General features: G+C 46.7%; 1 protein-coding gene across 1 annotated transcript; it reads left to right on the forward strand.

Moving 5' to 3' along the window:
* Nucleotides 1–11,394: 11,394 nt before the first annotated feature.
* LOC136942748 (sodium/calcium exchanger 1-like) lies at nucleotides 11,395–22,311 on the forward strand. Its single transcript, XM_067235719.1, has 5 exons — nucleotides 11,395–11,449; nucleotides 12,968–13,472; nucleotides 13,764–14,357; nucleotides 14,480–15,246; nucleotides 22,239–22,311. The coding sequence occupies exons 2-5, from the start codon at nucleotides 12,993–12,995 to the stop codon at nucleotides 22,309–22,311; spliced, it is 1,914 nt and encodes a 637-aa protein (XP_067091820.1). The 5' UTR covers nucleotides 11,395–11,449; nucleotides 12,968–12,992.
* Nucleotides 22,312–24,262: the final 1,951 nt, after the last annotated feature.

The raw sequence follows: 24,262 nt of genomic DNA on the forward strand, positions 1-24,262 counted from the left end.
CATAGTCCTAGGCTTGTTCATACTGGGTAAAGCCTCTGCCTACATTTCCCAGCCTCTATCATCAGAGGGAATCAGAGTCCCACTCAGGGGCTGCTAGCGAGCTAGCTGGGTGTCTCAGATAATGAGACACACACACTTCCTGCCATGTTCACTTAGTACTCATCACCATCACAGCCTGCCTCAACAAATGAGACCTTCATTACCACTCTGCGCTCCACATTTTCATCCAGGGCTTCTTTTTGCACAAACTTGACTATTTTCCCTCCCCCCGGGCCCCATCTCTCTGGTGTGCCTACAGTGGGCGAGAGACAGGAAGAGACGTTTGCTCTTTCTGCTCTTCCACTCCGTTAGCGACAGTTCTAATGGGGGCTTCTTATCTTCTAGACGAGCAGGTATCCATCCAAGCCCTCCCTCATCCACCCCGCTCTGCTTTTTAACTTCTAAACCTGTTCCCTCACAGCGTTTAAGAGCCTCTTTCGTATCCCCCTCCCTCTTAGCGCCGTCCCTGCTCACCTCAGCCTGATCTATGGGAGGGCTGAAGAATGGAGACTGTCACACGCACGTTCATTAGAGATGAGGAAAAGTTTGCCTCTTTTCTTCTCAGTGATTAAGCTGCTTGCCGCCTCGCTGGACGGAGATTAAATGAGCCTATTCTTTCATGGCTAACTTCCCACATCTGAAACCCAGCAGATCTAGCCCTTCCTCCTCTTATCACTTCTTAAAAAGTGACAGTCTCTGACTACCTGCTTTAAGTTGTTAAAATGAACGGTGTGAGACCTGGGACATCAACACAGATGATGCATTGGCCTGCTAATTCTAAGTGTGGGAGGACTTAGTTGAATATTTAATACCCATACTACTGTGTTATTGTCATATCGTGGGAGTCAGGTGGCTGAGCGGTGAGGGAATTGGGCTAGTAATCCGAAGGTTGCCAGTTCGATTCCCGGTCATGCCAACTGACGTTGTGTCCTTGGGCAAGGCACTTCACCCTACTTGCCTCGGGGGGAATGTCCCTGTACTTACTGTAAGTCGCTCTGGATAAGAGCGTCTGCTAAATGACTAAATGTAAATGTAAATATCACTGTGTGCAAGTCCTGAGTGAGTGAGTTTGCAGCACGTAGAGAGGTGTACACTGGCTGAAACTTTATCTTAGAACTGCTGTGATGGCCACCGAGGGACACAGCTGCCTGCTCTCGAACAACATCGAGAAGAGAAACACTTCCTCTGTCGGTATAACAGCAGGGGGACTCTGCCTTCTAGTTGCTTATTCTAAAAGTTCTCTCTCGTTTTATTTTCAGAATAAATCTCGTCTTAATTGTCCAACAAGCGTTTTTGTCAGAGAGATGGAGCTATTATGTAATTGAAATTAGCTGCAAACTATAAAACCAAATAGTGCTGGTTGGTTAAGCTAACCAGAGGAAATGCTATAATAGAGAGACAGTGGGAACAAAAAGGCCAAATCGCTCTAGACTCATGCGTAGGGCTCCCTTTAAATGCTTTAGTGCAACACAATGGCCTTGCACAACATAGGGAGCCATGAAAAACCTCTCTTAATCAATAGTCCAATCTGTTTCCTTCTTGGCCTCAGTTAAAGATGCTTCTCCTTGTACTGTAAACAGTGCTAGACATAGCCTCTTGTGGCCGTGCACCATATGTCAAAGACAATTCAAATTGATTATTTTAATGCGGTACAGCGAACAAGGTTGAATGAGCCAATACCCCTCTTTTGGTTGTCAGACACCAATAAGTTAACGTTTAACACAGAACCAGTAAACTGGCATAACTAGTTATGTGCCATTACACATCTAGTAACAACATTCACATGGTAAACATGTCCCATGGCTGCATGTAACAGGAAATGTGCAAACTGGTTCCATGAATCTTGACTGGTTGTGTGCTCAGTGCACCCACCACACTCCAAGCTACACACACACAGTTTGCTGCACATATTTGGTGCTTGTTTGTTTTCCACAACCTTGTAATACCAGTATCACTCATTGCACTTTGGATCCCTGTAAATCTTTATTACAGTAGCTATACAACCGTTCACTAAGATGTGCAGCAGAGGTGTTTACACGGAAGTCCTTTTGTAGTGTGTGTGCGCACGAGTGTATCAGTGAGATATAACGTGTTTCGTTTTTTGGGAAATGTGCATCTGCTCCTTAATAACGTTCTGCCTCCATGGGGACATGGGGGAGACAACAATTTGTAAACATTTATAAACCTGAGAGGCAACCGTCTCCGGGGTATAAAGTAGTCAGCGAAGGAGAACCAAACTTGAAAACAATAAAGCAACCATCCAAGCAGCTGGTGAAATTAAAACCTTTACCTAAGATCGGTCTTTCTCCCGACAGTCGCCTTTGGAGGTTTCTCAGGTCCTGAAGAACAGACAATAAGCAATGTACTAATGCTACAGGTGAAGTCTAGTTCGGTCTAATTTAAATGCTGTGTTCTGGAGGATTTCTAAACTTTTTCTTATAAAATGCCTCACCAGAGGTTAGACTAGCAAAGCACTGGGAACATTACTATGACAGGTGCATGGAGAGCACAGCTGAACTGACATGTTCAACAAACCCCAGGGCACAAGTTTTCTTTTGGATTCTTCCGAAAGGAAAGTTTCAGAAAATTGTGGAAAGATTTGTCAGTCACTATTATCACAAAGACAAATCTGACTACGGATCTTACACAGAAACTCTGTGATGAAATCCCTTTAAAGGACACATTTTCCATTGAATGTAAACATGTTTCTAAGTACCTGCAAATCCATTCGCCCCCACTTTGAAACTCCAGACACATTCAATCATTCATGCATCCTGCTTCTCTCTCTCTCTCTCTCTCTCTCTCTCTCTCTGTCTCTCTCTCTCTCTCTCTCTCTCTCTCTTTCTCTCTGTCTCTGTAGCGTTCTCCATCTAGCTTCCTTGCTGTCTCCCTCTTTTTGTAAATCCCCCTTTCTCTCTTTTCACTCTCTCCAAAAGCTATCTGGCCCAATTGTTGCACAGGCGGATCAGGTCTGACGTTGTCAAAAGGAAGACAGTAATTCATCTGCTTTCAGCGTGCAGGTTGCCAGGCTCCTCTCCCTCTCTCAGCGCATCACCTATACACTGGCGGTGGAAACAACAGCTCCACGGTTGAGGGCTCTTTATGCCACACAGGCAATTACTGCTACTTTAGGGGAAGTCTCGCTGCGCCTCACGTTGCTCCTGTCAGTTGAGGAATGACAGCTTGCGGGCAGAATGGAGTTTTATTCTTTAGGGTAATTTTCACAGTCCTGGGGGTACAGGCTGTTGGGTACGGCTTTTATGAAAGTTTAGATAATAGGTCAAGCATTGTGTGCTGGTCTGAGGAGGCTTGTTCCAGAGTGGACACCCTCCGACTCCAGGACATTACTAGGGAGTGGACGCACAATAAACACTGCTCTTCTTTGTGACAGGCATGACACACACTTATTCCTCATACGGCATATTGTGTGTGTGCGTGTTTGTGGTGATGTTGGGTTGCAGCCATCAACCAATCAGCAGCCAGCAATACATGGTTGTTAGCGGTACCCACCCGGGCCGTCGGAAATTAGGAAGTGTCCTTGTCCTCCTCCTCTCCCTCCGTCTTCCATATCCTCTCCGCACGCTGTTCTTTCTGCACATGACAGACACACAGCTGGGAGTGAAGTCCACTGCCAGACCCCCCTTCTCTACACATGCTCGCACAAACACGCACAGACACACACACACACACACACCATCTGCCCATCCCTATAATGATAAGAATCCTATTAATGTATTTGCCATGTAACATCACAATGATTTCCTCTGACATCTTTATTCTGTTTAGTCTGTCCTTGCTGAGGTGTCCGGTTTACTGTAAGAGATGTTATCCTCTCAGCCTGACCTGGGTGAGACTATTAATTACAGTAGTGAGGTATGTAGACGCATCTCTGCCAAATCAAGACTATTCATTTAGGATTATCTAAGTGGAAGGGAGGAGGCACATTTCCTGTCAGTAGCCATCTTGTAAACGATAACAAATGGACATGCTCTCATGGCAACTTTATCCCTCTGAGCAGTAACCCCAGACTGCCTTTTAGGGTTAAGAATAAAGAAAGTGGAAAATATATTTTTCACTGGGGTCCTGCTAGTCTTGTGCGTGTTTGAAACACACTGGTCAGACAACCTCCAGTGAACAGAACTCTGGTGACATCTAAGCGCCTGTGACGGGGGCCCCTGGGGGTTGGAGGAATATCCTGCAGCGATGGTGGGCTAGTGACAGGCTGTCCTCCCGGCCCTGACACCTCCTGCTCCTCTTCAGCTCCTCGCGGGCCACACAGAGCCAAGACTGCTGACACCAGTAGTCCTCTCACCCAGCACTCAGCCCTGCGCCATGCCAGATATGGCAGCTTCGACAGGGGGCCTAAACGAACCTGACCCCCCTTGATCCAGAGCTGGAGGTGGGAATTGAATGGAGGAGGTTGGGGTGGAATTGGAGACGTCAAGTCCACTAAGTTGGTAGGATTCGTCCTGACCTTCGGCAAGTTCTCTAGGACAGTGGAGTTGTGTTCCATCTTCTTCTTCCTTCTTCTACCCCCCGTTTTTGTGTTGTGTGTAGAAAAAAAAGTTTGAAAAAATATTTTCTAAAAAAGAGTTTGAAAGAAAAAGTTTCAAAAGGTATTAAAAATATTTTGAAGTTTTGAAACTAGAGACTTTTTTGTGTTATGTTGTGTTTGAAATTTCTGTTCGAAAATGGAAAAACATATTTCAGAAAAATCGTTTTTTTAAATGATTTTTTTCTAAGGATTTTTTTCAAAAGGTAATTCTTTAGGTAATCGTGGCAGGTTTGTGGCGTCGTGACGTTAGTGACGTTTGTGACTGTGGCTAGCTAGTTAGCTACCTAGCTAGACGAACATTTGGACACAGACATGTTGATGATGTTGATGTAGTAAAAAAATGTTGGGACTAGTTTGGATGGGAAAATAATGATATATAAATAATAATAAATAAACAAATGTATATGAGAGAGAATATAATTTGAAACCAATGACCAAACATCTTTTCACTCTATCAGTGAAAAGTCATACTGCTAAATAAACAAGTCAATCTAGGCAGTCTAAATTTTAATTTCCTTGCAGTACGTTGTTTTGTTATTTGTTTTTCAGTGAGTTTCAGGAAGTTTTGACTTTTTTGCTAATAAAGTGGTGTCTCTCTTGCTGAGTGGCTGGCAGATGGAATGCCATAGTTTAAGCTAGTAAATCTGATGCCTGACTACTGTACTGTCAACAAGCCTCGAACTGCACTAATTAAAGAACTTGTAGGCCTATGTCTCCTCTCTCCTCTTCCACAGAATAATTCAGAGTGAGGCGGAAGTTGTGCTTCCAGGTTACTGTCAATAAGTCAAGCAGGTGAGATATAAACCATAGTGGTGTCGACTGATTAATCTAACTGTTTTTAATAAAAAAATGTCCTCAGCGCAACTGTCATATGAATTTTGTCAGGTTTAGGGATGGCCTTGCAGGTGAAAAGATAAAGGTGGATTGTCTTTGTGTTGCAAAAATATGTGGCAATAAAAGACAGATATTCAAATGTATTGGTGGTCACACTGACACTACCTTGTTTAGCCTGCGCAGGTCAATGAGAGCTAAACTGCTGACCTGTTGACCTGCTTCATTGTGCAATAAATCCAGGATCACAGCTTGGTTTCCAACTCGATCCCAGTCGTTTTTACTTAGCCTTTCCGATTAGTCCCAGAGTATTGATGTTTTGAGGGGATGTCCAACGTGAGGATAGAGAAGAGCTTTTAACCACACAATGTTGTCAACAATATGGATGCTTATGAAAGAAGCTAGTGACTAACCACTATTGATCCAGTATGGACACATACATATGGTGATAGGTTTGATTTGATAACCCACTATAGTGAATAGTGTTCCTGTGAGATCAAGTGTTTTTTCTTGTTGTTTTTTTTTACAATGACAAAAGACTGCTGCAGAGATTGATCATGCTTACTGACACAGACGTTAGGCTTCTCAACTCTTGCTGTATATTCAGAACCAAATATCAATAGTCAAACCCTTGTTAAAAGCCCAACTGCAGAATTCTGCAGTGAGAAAATGACATACATTATTAATGTTAACGAACCATCTGATGCATGTTAACTGTCAAGCAGACAGATGTACTGTCATGCCCTGATGATCCATGTCTTCTATCAAAGATAATCCTGTTTGTTGTTGAGTCTAGTGAAATACAAAGAACATGGTGCCGAGGGGATATTATAAAGTTACTGTTTACTATTACTGTTTTGTCGACAAGAGTAAAAAATATTCCCTCATTCATTTTTGTCATTTAAATAACATCATATGGAGAGAATGCGCAGTGTAAAAAAAAAAACACACAGCTGAAATGTGCCACTCTTAAACTGAAGTGAATGTGCTCTCTCTAAAGCTTGAGATTGTTTTTCATTCAACTGTAACACACTTCAGGGCATTCTCTGTGCAGATTCGGGACCTAAAATGAGGATATTTTCTCAGAGTTTTTAATATGAGGAAGGGTCATACAGCACAAAGCACAGGGGTGGTAGGGAGAGGTGGATTGGCGCCATATTTAATGACCAGGTAACCTTGATCTTTGTCTTTCCCCTGGCAGACTCCAAAATGCTTCTATTATATAGTATGATTACTGTAGTACACTACACTTAGTGAGAATCAGCATACTGTACCAAAAACAAGAATTACTCTTCCAGTTTGTCTTTCACTTCCTTATACTTTGCAAAGACATTTGAATTTACACGCACACTTATCCACCTCACACCTTCTTACTCAACCGATTGCAGCTCTGAGCATTAGTTCCCCTGCACATCATTCATCCCTGCTTTAGGATGACAAACAACCGTATTATGATTGACAACCCTCCGCTAGCGAGGCCTTTGGGCTCTTACGGCTTCTCTCATTACAACCTAGCACAGCCTTGGACTCACAATGTGGTATTTATGCCCTTGTCGGGGGCAATTTTGCCTGTGTCAGCAGACTCTCAGAGCAGCCCGTATGCACCCGCCTATATCTCAACATAAGAGCTTTTGCCAAGCATGGCCAAGGGATGCAGATACAGCTAGATCGGATGGGATGGAGGTTGGTGGTGGGGAGGGGCGTGACAGCTTTCTACTGACGCTCCACAGTCCCGCTGCATCCATTCACACAGTAGAAGGAATCTGTCTATGAACGGAACCCAAACAATGTGCAGTATACAGACACACACCTTCACCTGTACCTTATCATCCAACCTGACATGCACCAGGTACTTGCGGCGGAGCGAAACCGCTTTAAGGAGAACCTTAGCCAAAGCAACATCTACAAACCTGACTGGAATTTTTTATTTGATAGCGAAACAGCTCTCTGAGCACGGCTGACTAACTCTGAGATGGAGAGAAAAGAGCTGTCAGTGATACCCATTCTCATTCTATAGGCTGCTCTTTAATTAGCTTCCTCGTTATACGAGTTAAACAGAGTTCCACTGGCGCCATAATTAAATTCCTCTTAACGCATCATCCTAGTTCAAGCCTCCCATCCCAGATCCCCATTACCCAACACTGACTGGCCTGACCTTAGTCAAACTCATAATGTAGATTATGTTATTGAGCATGTGCAGTCCGCCCCCCTCACCCAGGTGTTTTGGCATTTAGAGGTTCAATAGGAGGAGGCATGTGACACAAGATAATGTCAAGGGGTGTTTGTGCACAATCCCATTGGATTTAGCTTGTGGCATGAATTATCACCCATGTTAGGGAGTCAGGTGGCTTACCGGTTACGGAATCGGGCTAGTAATCTGAAGGTTGCCTTGGGCAAGGCACTTCACCCTACTTGCCTCGGGGGAATGTCCCTGTACTTACTGTAAATCGCTCTGGATAAGAGCATCTGCTAAATGACTAAATGTAAATGTGAATGTTAGTACATAACCTTAAACATAATATAACATCTACAGTAGTGTCTGATGATTCCTGTGTTTGAATCTCAAATGAAGAGGTAGGAGGTAGGATTAACATTCTGGCTGGGGGAATACTTGAGTGTCTGTTAGTGGGGAGTGCTGCTTCAGCATGACATCATAGGCTTTGTAATGTGGCAGTCCATGCGAGTCAGTCAAGGACGGATGCGGATCATCAGGCCATGCGGTGATGTCACCCTTGCCTGCAGACAAAAGCGTCTGCCGTCAATCACTGAGAGCCGGCACGCCTCTCTCTGTCACAGAGGAAAATATCCTCTCACCCTCTTTAGCTCACAACCCTGCTGGCGAACCCTTTTCCCTTTGGTTATGACAGTGAGTACATACCAGATGAAGAACTCATGGCCTCTTGTGTTCCTTTCACCACCAGACAATGTTGGCCCGGAAACATAGCACAGACATGTCTGCGTTGATTAGAGACCTGTGTAAATGTCACCGCTGTTTGCACTTGTGGTAATGAACAGTGCTTTGTGGTGGAGGACGGAAAGGGAAGAACAGAGGGAGGAGGGAGAGAGGACAAGAAGTGGAGGAGGTGGAGACATTCAGGAAGCGAAGGGATCTCAGAGGGGAAGGAGGAGGAGAAAAGAGGAGATGGAATGAAACGATATTTCTGTGTGTTCATTGCAAATGGAGGTTGTATTAAATAGGACAGGCAGCACCTGAGCGACACCAGAATGCAGCTGGTCTGTGTCTCTGTTATTTATAAACTGCCTTATTGATGCCCCAGGCTATTTTCTGGCACAGGTAACTCCCCAAAATAGGCCTCCTATGTTAAAACCTGGCCTTGATAATGGCACTGTAGCTCAGGTGAGGTGATATGGCTGCAGTGGTGAGCAACTGGTTTCAATCCACATGACCTAATGGTGAAAACAGTTTAGCTAGCTAGAATTCAGGTCTGGTACAAGGACACTCAGGTGGCCTCAATACCGTGCGAAACACATTTTAAAGCCCAGTTCGACGCAACAGCAGCGACCCACATTGCTGCCTAGCCCAACGCATACCACCTCTCTCTCCCCTCCTTCTGACTAAAGCTGTGATGATATGTTCTGCTGAGTTACACACACAGAGCTGACACTGGTGACACGGGCCTTTATCATGGCTCTCCAAACACAGTTTCAACTCTGCCACCGCCATTTTACAATTGCTTAATCTAAACACGCACACACTCGTACAGACACACACACACACACTCACACAATTAGCAGTGTGCTGTAGCTAGGCTGAGCTGGCTGAGGACTGGCAGTCAGGGGACATTAGCGCTGGCATCGTCAGAGGTCTTTGCTGTTAAGAGAGACAAGTCACTCTCTCCTACTCTAGTCTATTATGAGGGATGAGACTTGTCCACAATGCTCTCATTTCCCGTCTCTCAGGGCAAGCCCCGCCATCAGCATAGCCCTACAGTGTGCGTGTGTGTGTGTGTGTGTGTGTGTTAGAAAAAGAAACACACAGAAACAGTGACGACAACAGACATTGGAAGGGAAATGTGTAAGTCAGTTGTTTGTGGGAGGTTGCACACACACAGTGTCCAGCCTTGGATCATGGCTCTAGGGTCGATAGAGGGACACTAGAGGTCAGAGGCTAAAACTTCTGTGTTGCTCCACAAGGGCTTCTCTTTCTTCATCATTTTCTTGGTGAAGATCTTTCATTCAGGAAGGTTACCTGTCTGACACTGTCCTTCTGCTGTGAGAGGCAGAAGACATTTTCAGTACTTTGGTTGAATTAAAACCAGGGTTTTCATTTACAAGATCATATAAAATCATAGCAAAGGGTGTCGAAGGGTTGAGATGAGTCAGCCATGCATCCTCCAGCCTGATTACTTACCGCCCTGTATGTCGCACATCACATGTCAAACTGCCCACTACCATGTATGTATGAAGCATTTCCCCCACCGTGTGAGTGGCTTGTCAAACATGTTGAAGACAAACACTAAGTGAGGCGTAGGAGTCACGGTGAGCACCAGAGGGCTTCACACTGGTGATCAGCCCTAGCTGCCTGTGGCAGGAATAGGCTGTGATACAAATTGCTGTGATGCTCATGTTTTATTCTTGGTGGGTCTCCAAGTTTTCTCATAGTCAGCTTTCTAGTGTCCGCGTGCGTGCGTGTGCGTGCCTGCAAATACCTAGGCTAAGTGGTATACCTTTCTAGGCATAGTGTTGCGTGGATTCAGCATTGTTTCACGTCCATCATCTGAATATCTTTAGTGTGAAGCCAACTGTAATAATGTGTGTTTGTGTGTTTTCTCTGCATAGTGTGATGAATTGCCCTTTTTAGCAGAAGGTCATTATCATTTATTATATTGCCACCTCCCAAATAGCACCATTATGTAAATTACTCTAAATCCAAACAGTAGGCAAACATTACACCAACATTAGAATAAAATGATTGAAAACTTCAGAGAGGAAGCGATCCTGATTAATTCATTAATTGGGCTAAAAGACCTTGAATAACCTCTATATGGACGACCAGCAACCCATCCATTTTGCGGACAGGTAGGCTATATGCCGTGCTTTTAAGTCGCGTACCTTGGACGGTAGAATTCCAGTTCCCATTCACAACCATCTCTCTTCTAAATTATGAATGAGATTTAATCCGACAGAATTTTTGTCCCACTTATTGAATTTACTTGAAGCCTATGTCATAACATCTCCGTCACATTTCAAGAGATTAAGAAGGATGTCCAGAATAATAGCGTGCATATTGACGTTAGTTCTCTCGTTGAAAAGCATCACCACATATTAGTCAACGCAGAATTAAAAGCACTGTTACAATTTCGGACAATGAAATGGTGTTCCGTAAAATCGCAGTTGCAGTGACAATGTTGCTAATTGCCCCATTATGTGCACTAGTGCAGCCTAATGGGAGGGTCTTGGTGTTGATAGACAGCTTGGCAGTGGGTCGCGGTGCGTGAGGTTTCGTTTGGTTTTCCTCCGCTCTTTCTGAAGTCGTTGTGGAACAGTGAACAGGCTATCCGAGCGGCAGAGAGCTAAGGGTGAGTGCGAAAAAAGGATTTGTCCGCCTTCGCCGCAGCAGCCTAGGTCTTCTAAACTCGGGACGCGGTCTGCCTTCGGAGCTCTGTGTGTCCAGCTTTTTGCAGGAGGGAGAGAGAGAAAGAGAGAGAGGAAGAGAAAGAGAGAAGAGTGAGAAAGAGAGGGGGAAGAATGAGGAAGAACTCTCAGCGCACCTTTCTGTCCTACGAAATGCAGATTTGCTGATAAAGCATCAGTTATCCGATCATACAGGTCGTAGTGGAAATCTGAGTGCATGGGAATTTTAACTTTAATTGTCTTTACCGGAGTAGGCTATCGCTCCTTGATCTCGTATATAAGACAACCAATGTGAGCCGTGATACCACAAACGGCTCTTTACGGCTGTTTCTATTACCATTTTCACGTCTTGGTTTAAGCTTCTACTAGGCTACATTACTACTACCACCGACTCCATTCGTCCGTGGACTTCGCCTCTTCTCTTAAAAGGTAGGATTCTATCGAATACATTAATTGATATATCTCTTTCCATCAAAGCACTGTCGAAAGCAAGTTTCCAACGGTGGTGGTCCAGAGACTTAACGAAAGGTCTGTGAAGCTGCGGACTGTTTCGAAGATGCATTGGCCACAATGCTGCCGCATGGTTTAGCCTACTATCCATCTGATTTTGGCAGATACAAGTCGGTGGCCTGATGTAAATTAAAACCGTTAAGCCCGTTAATTTCTTTCAATACCATGATGCTCGGCTTTTTACATTTCTTTTGACCGGCTCACCGTGCTTGCTTGAATGTAGACTCATGCCGAAGCTCATTCCTCGTGTTTTGATATTACTTGTGCTTGAAAGTTGTGGGAAAAGAACAGTCGCATTGAATGAATGGAATACTATTAATGCAAATCAGGAGAGTTGATCATTTTACGCGTTACAGATAAGCATCCACAGTGCGTAATTTGCAGTTATTCTTTAGTTGTATTCATATTTTGAACGGCATGTTTAGTTGTCTATCGATGAAGGCTATCGAATTTATTTCTGTATTAAGTCTATTTTAATCCAATACTTATTGTTTTCAAGAAAAGACAAGAACTAGGCCAAATAGACCAAGGACTTTCCATGTGGAACAATAGGACATCTCATTATTGCCTGTTTTTGATACAAAAGTAGGCTAAGAACCGGTCAAAATACGCTCAATAAGGCTTGTCGGGAAATAACGCGTCTCTTTCACAAGATTTCAGCTGGTAATAGCCTCATTAAATGAATCCTTCTAAATTCTGCTAATTCAGAATATGAATGTATCTCAATGTGCATGATTACAAACAAAAATTATTACAGTTTGGTGGCAATATATGATATATTATATATGGTTAATACTAGAAATGTACTGAAAGGTGTTCAGGCAATTTAAGTTAAGTCTTGAGGTGTTAGCGTGCGCCTGGTTCCCATTTGACTGGATCGTTCCGAGTAGACCAACCCCATTAGAAGTGTCGCATCACTCCCGCTCTGCTAGACTCTTCTCTTACACGCGGCGTCTCGGTGCATTTGGAAGGCTATGCACACTCAAGACGATCACACCCCCTTGTTTTAGAAGACTGCTAGTCAGAAATGTTAAATATTTTATAGCCTGCTCTGTAAAGAGAATTATGTGGTCACATATAATGGCTCATTATAGAAACTTGTCACTGATCCAGTATGTGAATTGGAATCATAAAATATGACAAGCCCCTGACATTTTTGCATAATGTTCGCACCCAAGCACATTAAATAAGGCCTATGTAATCACTCTATACGGAGAATCAATTAAAACCCTTCTGTCTTCTTTCCTCTCCAGGCCAGGAGGCCTGTTCTCTCATATGCGCCACTTTATCCTTCAGGGGGAATGCTCACCAAGCACATGGAATTAATTTGTATGGAAAACATTGTCTTAATGGCAGGAATAGCAATGTATGTTTGTTTCATAAAAAAAAAACCTCATCTATTTATTCCTCTACACCTTCTCTCTTTTGTGGCTTTAGGAGGACAAGACATCCCTGAATAGTCATGGACGGTTTCAAGATCTCCCCCGTCCGTTCCCTCGGCCTCCAGATGCTGGTCGTCGTGGCAATCCTCTTCCTCAAAGTGCACCATGCGACAGGGGGCGCCCCCTCAGAGCCCAGCATAGACCAGTCTGTCTCCGCGGTACCCAAGGCTAACAAAACCTGCAGCGAACCGGAGCCTTGCTCCAAGGGGGTCGTCCTGCCCATATGGGAGCCCCAGAACCCGTCCTTTGGGGACAAAGTGGCCCGGGCCACTGTCTACTTTGTGGCTCTGGCCTACATGTTCCTGGGCGTGTCCATCATCGCCGACCGCTTCATGGCATCCATCGAGGTCATCACGTCTCAAGAGAAGGAGATCACCATCAAGAAGCCCAACGGGGAGACCACCACCACCACGGTGCGCATCTGGAACGAGACCGTGTCCAACCTCACCCTCATGGCCCTGGGTTCCTCCGCCCCGGAGATCCTGCTGTCTGTCATAGAGGTACACACACACACACGCCTTCCTGTTTATACAGACGCACACAAATACACACATGCACTTCTAACATGATCTGCCCTGATCTGGGGGGGTCAGATGGCTGAGCGGTTAGGGAGTCGGGCTATTAATCAGAAGGTTGTTGGTTCGATTCCTGGCCGTGCAAGATGACATTGTGTCCTTGGGCAAGGCACTTCACCCTACTTGCCTCGGGGGGAATGTCCCTGTACTTACTGTAAGTCGCTCTGGATAAGAGCGTCTGCTAAGTGACTAAATGTAAATGTAACCCCCTCCTAGGTGTGCGGCCATGGGTTTAACGCGGGCTCCCTGGGCCCCAGCACCATCGTGGGCAGCGCCGCCTTCAACATGTTTGTCATCATCGGCATCTGCGTCTACGTGGTCCCCGATGGCGAGCATCGCAAGGTGAAGCACCTGCGCGTCTTCTTCGTCACGGCCACCTGGAGCATCTTCGCCTACATCTGGCTCTACATGATCCTGGCTGTCATCTCTCCCGGAGTGGTGCAGGTGTGGGAGGGCCTGCTCACCCTCTTCTTCTTCCCCATCTGCGTGCTGTTCGCCTGGGTGGCCGACCGGCGCCTGCTCTTCTACAAGTACGTCTACAAGCGCTACCGCACGGGCAAGCAGAGGGGGATGATCATCGAGACGGAGGGCGACCGCCCGCTGCCCTCCAAGGTGGACATCGAGATGGACGGGAAGATGCTGAACTCGCACGCCGTGGACTTCCTGGACGGGCCGCTGGGACTGGACCTGGACGAGAAGGACCTGGACGAGGAAGAGACCAGGAGGGACATGGCCAAGATCCTGAAGGAGCTGAAGCAGAAGCACCCTGACAAGGAGGTGGAGCAGCTCATCGAGCTGGCCAACTACCAGGTTAGGACCCCCATTCTTTTGCTGATGTGAACACGTAGATTGTGTTTTGGAAGTGAATTAAGGGTATCATGGTGCACTGAATGCTAATTAAATCTGTATGAATCATCTAAACCTTCATCCAGGTTCTGAGTCAGCAGCAGAAGAGCCGCGCTTTCTACCGTTGCCAGGCGACCAGGCTGATGACCGGGGCAGGCAACATCCTGAAGAAGCACGCGGCTGACCAGGCCCGGAAGGCCGTCAGCATGCACGAGGTCCGCTCCGACACCGCCGACAACGACCCCATCTCCAAGATCTACTTCGACCCCGGTTCCTACCAGTGCCTGGAGAACTGCGGCACGGTGGCCATCAACGTCCTGCGCCGCGGCGGCGACCTCACCAAGACCGTGACGGTGGAGTTCCGCACGGAGGACGGCACGGCCAACGCCGGCTCGGACTACGAGTTCACCGAGGGCACCGTGGTGTTCAAGCCCGGCGACACGCTGAAGGAGATCCGCGTGGGCATCATCGACGATGACATCTTCGAGGAGGACGAGAACTTCCTGATCCACCTGAGCAACGTCAAGGTCCTGTCCGGCACCGGGGAGGGCGGGGCGGAGGACGAGAGCCCCGAGTCGGCCAATCACGTGGAGGCGGTGGCTTGCCTGGGCCTGCCGTCCACGGCGACCGTCACCATCTTCGACGATGACCACGCGGGCATCTTCACGTTCGAGGAGCCGGTGGTGCACGTTAGCGAGAGCGTGGGCACCATGGAGGTGAAGGTGCTGCGCACATCGGGGGCCAGGGGCGTGGTCACGCTGCCCTACAAGACCGTCGAGGGCACCGCGCACGGAGGAGGGGAGGACTTTGAAGACAGCCACGGCGTCCTCGAGTTCCAAAACGACGAGATCTTGTAAGTTCCTCTCATCGTCCTCACGTGCTAGATAACGGCTATTCTATTTAGCCTCAATTAAGGGCACTCTGGGACTGACTCTACACTGCATTGATATATCCTAGTATCCATTTATGGGGGAAGGGAAGGGGGCATGTCTAAAACATATGTACCCCTGAAACATGTATAACATACATACATCCCTCTTAGTAGGAGCACATGATGTCATCTCTATTCTAAAGATGCAAAGCTTTCATCATGCTGTGTGAAGTCAGCTCCCAACTGTGCCCGCTGTTACCATCACGGTCTGCATGTTTATCCCTGCTGAGTTGCTTGTTTGTTGTGAATGCATAACTTGTTATCTTGTTGTCCATGATGATCGTGAGGCTGTTGTGTGAGTGAGCGCGTGTGTGTGTGCGTGACGTTGTGGTGGCGGTGCAGTGGACTGCTCGTCTGCCGCGAGAGCGGGACGCCATCGAGACCCTTTGTTTCCCCTCTCTGCTCTGCTGCGTCTTTCCCTTGTTCAAACCATCACTCTGTCATTCATTCTCTCGTTCACTCATTCATTTTCTAACCCATCTACGTTTCTTACATGTGGATTGTGACAAGTTGTGTGTGTGTGTGTGTGTTACCGTTGGTAGTGGATTGAGACTTGCAGTGATCAGGAGGATTTGAGCATGGTCTTTTCGTGTGTGTGTGTGTGTGTGTGTGTGTGTGTGCGTGCACATGTGTGTGTGTGCGGGAAGGGGGGGGGGGTATCTGATCCTCCTTGATGGAAAGTAGTGATATTCCACAATCATATTTACTGTATGATTGTGGATCAGGGGTGTAGCAGTTTCATACTGTACATTTCTGGCTGTATTGGTGATGTCTTTCCTAATAAGAACAGCTTCTCTCTCCTCTCCATCACCCCTCCCCCTCCCTCCCTCTCTTTCTTGTAGATGAATGAAAAGGCTCTGTTTTTAAACAGATTCAAAGCAGATGTTTAGGTTGAGCTTTTTCGAGGCACATAGCATAGTTTCCATAGCGTAGCTCTCACGGCGCTGCTAAGTGGATTTTAATAACACTTGTCCAAATGAAATGATGGACTGTCACCGGGGAAGACTGCTCCGCAGTGCCACAACCTCTCTCGCTCTCGCTCTGTCTCTCTCTCTCTTACTGTCTGCTCGCTCTGTCTCTCTCTCTCTCTCTTACTGTCTCCTTGCGCTCTCTCTCTCTCTCTCTCTCTCTCTCTCAATCGCTATGTCCAGTATGTCTCTCTCCCTTTCCTACTGTCTCTTTCATCCTCTCTTTCTGTCTTCTCCTCATTGTGCTATTAGAGAAACGAGCTGTACAGCGTGAAGCCTTGAGAATAGAATAGAATTGTAGAGCTCAATTCTGGTTTGAAACCACTTTAATTTCACTTACAGTAATGAAATCATCATTATCTCTATATGGTACAAGTCATATTGGATCTTTGTTCTTCAATATATTCCAGCCAGTTGGTTTTCACTAAAGTATTTTTCTGCTCATGACACAATGTGGACAGACCTGCACTCTAGGTTTAATTCCCTTGTGCAGAGCAATTTTAGAAAAACATAACTCCTTGGATTGAGGGGAAAACCTGTGATTGCATGCCACACACCACATTTTAGAATTGTTTATTTAACTAAAATAATCGAAATTGATTTTAGAAGGTAAGTACCCTAATTCCAAAGACTTACATGTTAATCGGCATGGTAGATCTGTTTCTGGTTTGACCAGTTCTTCAAGTACTTCATCAAACTGTGGCCTCTGGAGTATGCTCTGGATAAGAGCGTCTGCTAAATGACTAAATGTATGCCTCTTGTGTAAGGCGTCAGATTAAGAAATAATGGGAGCAGCACCAAGTGTCTGATTGAGGAAGGGTGTACTTTCTTCAGAGGAGGACAAGCTTAAACTAGAAACACAGTTAAACACCCTCCAACAAGCCTTGAAAGGGACAGACAGGGGATAGGAGAGATGGAGAGGGCGGGGGGGGGGGGGGCATTTTAACTCTGGAAAATGAATTACAAAGTAGATGATCTAAATGTAGAAAGGAGTGCCCTAGGCTCCCTGTACCCTCATTCTGCTGCTCCTTCTCCGCACTGTCACAGAAAAACAGGAGACCGTTTTCTCCTCTCCCCTCTCCTCTCTTCTCTCCTTTTCTCTTCTCTCCTCTCCTTTTGACTCCCCTCTCTTCTCTTCTCTCCTGTCCTGTCCTGTCCTCTCCTGTCCTTTCCTGTCTCCTCTCCTCTCCTGTCTCCTCTCCTTTTGACTCCCCTCTCTTCTCTTCTCTCCTGTCCTGTCTCCTCTCCTGTCTCCTGTCCTGTCCTCCCCTGTCCTGTCTCCTCTCCACTCCTGTCTCCTCTCCTTTTGACTCCCCTCTCTTCTCTCCTCTCCTGTCCTGTCCTCCCCTGTCCTGTCTCCTCTCCACTCCTGTCTCCTCTCCTTTTGACTCCCCTCTCTTCTTTCCTTTCCTCTCTTCTCCTTTCCTCTTCTGGACAGGACAGGAGTTGAGGTGTGAGAGAAAGTCAAAGAGAATGCACCCTCCTCAACTCTCTGTTTTAGAGTCTACTCTACCTGTTCAGCATATCATTGTGGTGGCGGACACTCTGCTAGCATTCCTGAAACCCCCCTGAGGGGTTTGTTGCTAGCGGAGAAGAGTTGCTGTTACATTCTGGAAAGAATGGACTGTTCCTTACTAAATAACTCAATTAGGTTAACCAGTAGCAATTCATTTAAAGACATAGACATTCATTTAAAATGTCACTGTTATGTATTTCATTTGCCAGAACCTATGTACAACACTCAATGCTAGGATTGTTTGTTCTGAATCTTTTCAAACTGTTTGGTCAGATTAGATCAGATCCCAAAAATCTGACGGGAGAGATGAAGAATCGCAGGCTGCATTTCAACTGCTTGACTTCACTCACTGGGCACAGGGCATCGGCAGCATAATAGACAGGTCATTACAGTCTTGACTGCCTTGATTCTGGCTCACAGTAATAGAGAGAGTATGTTGATCTGAAATATGTTGATGTGGTAACCCGAAGACCGGCTGACCTACATCTCAGACTTCGGCGAACCCGGGTCATGGATCTCGGAAGGAATTAGCCGTGGAAACACCCACACAGTCCCGACAGTCCCTCTAACTCTGACCGTCTCCCTGAGATATCATTACAGCGCAGGCCTCACCTTACTTATTATGTACTTCATCACCACTGCCCTCTCAAGAGTATCTGCTTACACCCCTCCCCCCTTCACTTACAGACGCACGCACGCACACACACACACACACACACACACACACACACACACACACACACACACACACACACACACACATAGACACCCGACAACCCCACATATGCTGTATGTGGATCAGGGTGAAGGGCAGTCATGTGACAGCTGTTCTGTACTCCAGACCACCTCCACAGCAGGTCAGGAGGTCAAGGAACACGTCTCCCTAAAGCTCATCCTAACATAACCTGATACACACACACAGCAGCCAAACACACGGTACACAAACACACGCAACACGCCCTTTGGGCAGTAAAGGAAGTGACAGGTGGGACCGGCTCTGATATTGGAGTGTTTAGTAACCTGAGAACACACACCCAACAATCAGTGGCGCTGTAAACCGTCGGCTGTAGTATAGGACTAACACTGCTGGAAGGTGACCTTCTCACCTCGCTGGTGAGGCATGGGGAACATTTGAGTTAATCACCTTTGAAACAGCAGGATAAGGTTCTACAACCAGTCTGCAGTGCCCCCAGCCTCCACCCACCATTTTGAAGAAAAACAACTATATTGGCTACATCTACAACCAACAGTTCAATCACTGGTCTTTGAGGCTATGGGGAGAGAAAAGGAAGCAGAAAGAGAGAGATGGAGGGAGGGGAGGCGGGGAGATACGCAAAGGAAGAGGGTCAGGGCTTGACAAATGAGTCCAAACCAGCTGCCTGAACAAAAAGCCATCGCTAGGCAACAGATGTGATGGAGGAGGGCAAGTACAGGTGGAGCACAGAGAGCGAGAGAGCGAGAGAGCGAGAGAGCGAGAGCGAGAGAGAGAGAGAGAGAGAGAGAGAGAGAGAGAGAGAGAGAGAGAGAGAGAGAGAGAGAGAGAGAGAGAGAGAGAGAGAGAGAGAGAGAGGGGGGGGGTAAGAGAAAAAATGGCACAGTGAAAGAGTGTTGGAGCGAAGGGGCGACATGGAAGATTGATAGATGTGGAAAGAGAGCGGGAAAGAGAAAGAGTGACAGATTGACTCGCTGGAGAAACCGAAGGAAAGGTTGAAGGTTGAAACAAAGCAGTTTGCATAAATCTTTGGCAGCTCTTTGTATGTATAGGATTAATGGTGTTAACAAAGTGCTGTTTGGGTTGGTTCGAACTGAACTGCCTAGTTCCAGAAACTCCAAGAGAATTCTAACCAGATACGGACACACACACAATTCAACAGTGCTCTGTCTTGGACTGCTGACCTTGCATACTGTCACACTGGAACTTATATAGGCAATGGTTACACACAGGAGTGCACACACACTCGCACAATTATATACACAAACCTCAATCCAGCTGTCATCTCGCAGTCATGCGATCGCACATGTACACACTTAAAGCAATCTGTGAGCATTTACAAACCTCTATCCCCTCTTTCTCACAAAGTATTTAAGTGCTTACTTCTAAATCTTACCCAGTTGTCATGTAACCATCACACACACACACACACACACACACATTGTGAAAGTCTTTTAAATACTGGCTCTCAAATCTCAATCCACTTGTCATGTAACACTGATCCCTGCAAGAACTTTTATTGTGAAATAACTTTTAAGCCTTCCTGGATTTCCTCTTCCTGCTCCAACTTTCTGACAGGATTACAGTGGAGGGATCGTCAGGGACTCCATTCTGCTCTCCTCTCCAGTCTCTGGCTTGCATGAGCACTTGCTCAGTGATGGCACAAATGTGCCTTTATACCCGTCTTTCTCCTGTCACTCTCCTTGTCTTACATCCGTAGCAACAATCGTCACGACAGAGTGACGACAGTGCCAACATACAAAGTTGTCAAGACATCGATCCGTCCACAGAGCAACATCTCAAACAGCCACCTCTCTATCTGCTGGATCACCTGGCTCTTCTCCATGACCTTACCTACACACTCAATGTAGTGCAGTGAGATAAATATCCTTTCAAGGTACCTTTCAGCATGATCAAAGTACAGCTTGCTTTTCCCCAAACATCCAGACCACTGCTGATCCATCTGTACCCCCACCTTGAGAACGTTGACCGTTGTTAGCATTGTTAGCAATGCTAGTGGAAGTGAAGGGGGTGCAGTAGCATAGGTTGAGCGTGTTCTTGAAGCGCCCTCCACTGTGAGCATTCCAGATTCCAACCCATTTATTCCGTCCTCTAAATTTGTCCTCAAGGGCCATAGACTCTCATTCCCCAAACTATTGTTCATTTTGCCTGTTGTATTAGCTGAGGGGAGAGGTTTCCTAAAGAGGTGGGTGGGGGGGGGGGGGGTGAAACCAGAGAATTTGTAATAAGAATGTCACTGTATTCCCCTCCCTGGACAGCTAAGTAGGTTTTATTAATGGTTATGAGCTGACTAATGTGCTTATTTTGATATTAATTCCTGGAAAGGCAGTACTGTGTTGGGGTGACTCTGTTACAGAAGGCAATTTATCCACATTAGTCATTGTGAGTGGATGGGTGGGGAGGGTGCCAATGTTTGCCTCTGTGTGTGTGTGTTTCCTGTGTTTGCCTGTGTGTGTGTGTGTGTGGGGGGGGGGGGCATGCTTTCAGGTTTGAGAGCTCTTTGTGGTAATCTAACCATGTGTGCAGTACAAATGGTATGAGTGTGCATGTCTGCATTCAACTTGTACATCAAAGACACCTGCAACTGATGTAGCTCAGCCTATTGTTCTATTACCCCGACAATGAGGGTAACCACAGCAACCACTGTCGGCAGTCTGCGGTCAAGTGTTGTGTCTGTAGTAAAGCTGAAACCATTTCACGCTTTGCTGGGCCTATATGTGACTGTGTTCTGAATCGTTTCAGACAGAGAGACAGAGAGAGCAAAGGAGAGAAAGAGAAAGAGAGAGAGAGGGAGGCAGAGAAGGAAAACAAGAGACAGAGACACTGATATGCTGCAGCCCAAAATGCCTGTTCTGTGTGTAATAGCAGACAGATGTGGATGCTGGATGGAACGGCTCCAGACACAGAACATGGCCTCAGTCACTCTACGATCCAGACGGTTACCGTTAGGGCCACTTTGTTTACTTCCACGGCATATCTAGAATAGTTCTGGTCCATTTGGAATGGGGGACAGTCCAAAAAAGGCTTTGAGAATATCCACATGTACCGAACAGAGAGCTGTCAGAGGCTGACGCGGGCCAGGTGGACAGTTAGAGCTCACGGATGCCGAATGCAAACTCCGACTCCTGCTCTCTCCAATCTCGCCCTGTCCATTTATTTATTTTTATCTCCCAACATCACTCGCTCACCCTGTCTTGTCCATTCAACTTTCCTCCTCCTTCCATGCCAGGCTCTAAGGTTCCATATTCCCACACACACACACACACACACCTTCCTCCCCATTTCCAAACCCATTCTTTCCTCTGCGCTACGTGTGGTAAACATAAACATAAACACAGCCAGAGGTCTGGCCCCCATGTGTCAGGTAGCGTCACTCACCCTCCACAAGCTAGGGAGTCAGGTGGCTGAGCGGTTAGGGAGTCGGGCTAGTAATCTGAAGGTTACCGGTTCGATTCCCGGCTCTGACAAATGACGTTGTGTCCTTGGGCAAGGCACTTCACCCTACTTGCCTCGGGGGAATGTCCCTGTACCACTGTAAGTCGCTCTGGATAAGAGCGTCTGCTAAATGACTAAATGTAAATGTAAATGTAAGCCTGGTAGGAGGCCAGGTGTGCAAACATGGCTGCCGCTGTTACCGTGGTTTATGACTGCTAAATGAAGCATACACGATGTGTGACCTGTTGTGTGGTGTCACCAGGCAGAAAAGGATGGTGCCTGGAACATGGAGAAGCTTTCCACCTGGGACTCCTCTGAACCGGGAGAGGACCTGAATAATGTGGCAGGGTCTGGAGAGGACGTTCCTCTAATCCGCTTCTGCAGAGGGGATGCGGGACCGTGTTTACTAGCATAATAAGACGGCACCACCTGGGACTTTGTAAGCCTGCTTGGCCAAAACGCCTGGTACAGTACCGTAGGTTGGCTCCGCATTTGGAGGGCATGGGCTTTTAAACTCCACCCAGAAACACCGTTTATCTCTGTCCCGCTCCCTCCCCGGGAAGCACAGGGGCTTGTTACAGTCATTAGGCTCATTGTTGAACTCCCTCTAAGGTTCCGTTCAGCTGCGGACGTTCACCTCCCCTCAGCTCAGCTCGCAAAGCTGCTGCTTAGAATGACAACCCCAAGCTAATCGCTCACCTGCAGATGACTCACTCTCGCCCAGTAAATATGGGAATGGAGAGAGAGAGAGATAAAGAGAGAGAGAAAGAGCATTGCAGAGATAGAGAGAGACATGCAAGAGGAAGCCAGAAAATGAAATAAATGAACAAGCGAGTACACATCTATCATTTGTGGCAGAAAGTAGATTCTTGGAGGAGCACCGTGTCCCCTAACCCCTGGCCTCCCATCCCGCTTGTCACCGCGGTGACGTGGACATCCCGGGTGGGCTGTGGTTGGATGAAAGACCAGTCAATCAGGGAGAGGGGTACTCTGAGGCCACCAGTGAAATATGAGGGGTTTATCAAGGTTTTTCTCTGTGTTAATAAATGGCTGGCTTTAAAGGGAGTGGGCTTACCGACAGAGTCATCTTTTGTAAAGGTCCCCAGATATGTCCTGGAGAAAAACACACACACACACACACACTTCCAGACAGAAGACAAGCATCAGTGTAGATCCGGAGGCTTTTGAACACCTGTTGCGAAATCTAGGAATAAGGCAGGCCTTGCTTATTAACTCAGACCCCTGCTGTCATGACCCACACCTCAGAGCCCTCATGGACTTGATGTGTGTGTCTGGTGTGTGTGTGTGTGTGTGGTTTGCGTCAAATGTCTTTTTGATGCCTCACCCTATGTTCCATTTCTTTTGCTGCTCCAGTGAGATGAGTGTTGATGTGAGAGATGGTAACCCAGCCTGAATGTAATTCCTGTTCATTATTCTAGCTTTTGGCTGTGCCTTTTCTGTTCGCCAGAGCAACATTTTAATGACAGTGAGTTAAGTGACAAGAAGCGGAATCAATAAATGACTGGGACCTTCTTCCCCCAGTATCCTGTCTGACTGACATGACTGCTCTGTCTCTCTCTCTCTCTGATCCAGGGATGACAGGGTTAACACAGATCTCACTCATTCAAATCCTCCGTCTAATCCCAGCACCCATTGTGAGGAGGTGTATGATGGAGTGTTTGCCCAAAGTCTCTCAGCTCAATGGTATTCTAAGTACACTCCTGTCTGCTGTATTCATGCTTACCTGGAAACAGATGAGGTATAGCATGGGCCTCTTAGAGATGGAAGTTTGGGAGAAACTCTTGCAGGCTAAATTTGATAACTCATTCCTGTTCTCTTACGCACACACACATACAGTCACACACACACACACACAGTTTGGTGAGTCTGTGTGTGTGTGTGTGTGTGTGTGTGTCAGAGAGTGCAGCAGGCCTCCACAGTAGACAGCCTGGCATGGGTGCCTGAGCAAAGCCATTAAGACTGATCTGTTTGGAGACACGGAGACACCGGATCCTAACACAACTAAAACACCACATACACACACACACCTAAACTGTAAAAACAGCCTCTTGTCTGGCCTGGCCTCCTCAGCCCTCAGACAGCCAGTTTTCACACACACACACACACACACATACTTTTACACCCACATTATTCTAGATGGATGCGTGTACACTGTCTGCCCCCCCCCCCCCCCCCCCCAAAATGTACGCATTTCCCAAACAGCATGTGACAGACCTACGTCCTTTAACTGTCCCCTGTATATACGGCACACCGTCTTGTACCCAA

Source organism: Osmerus mordax, chromosome 5 (assembly GCF_038355195.1).
Source record: "Osmerus mordax isolate fOsmMor3 chromosome 5, fOsmMor3.pri, whole genome shotgun sequence".
Lineage (NCBI taxonomy): Eukaryota > Metazoa > Chordata > Actinopteri > Osmeriformes > Osmeridae > Osmerus > Osmerus mordax.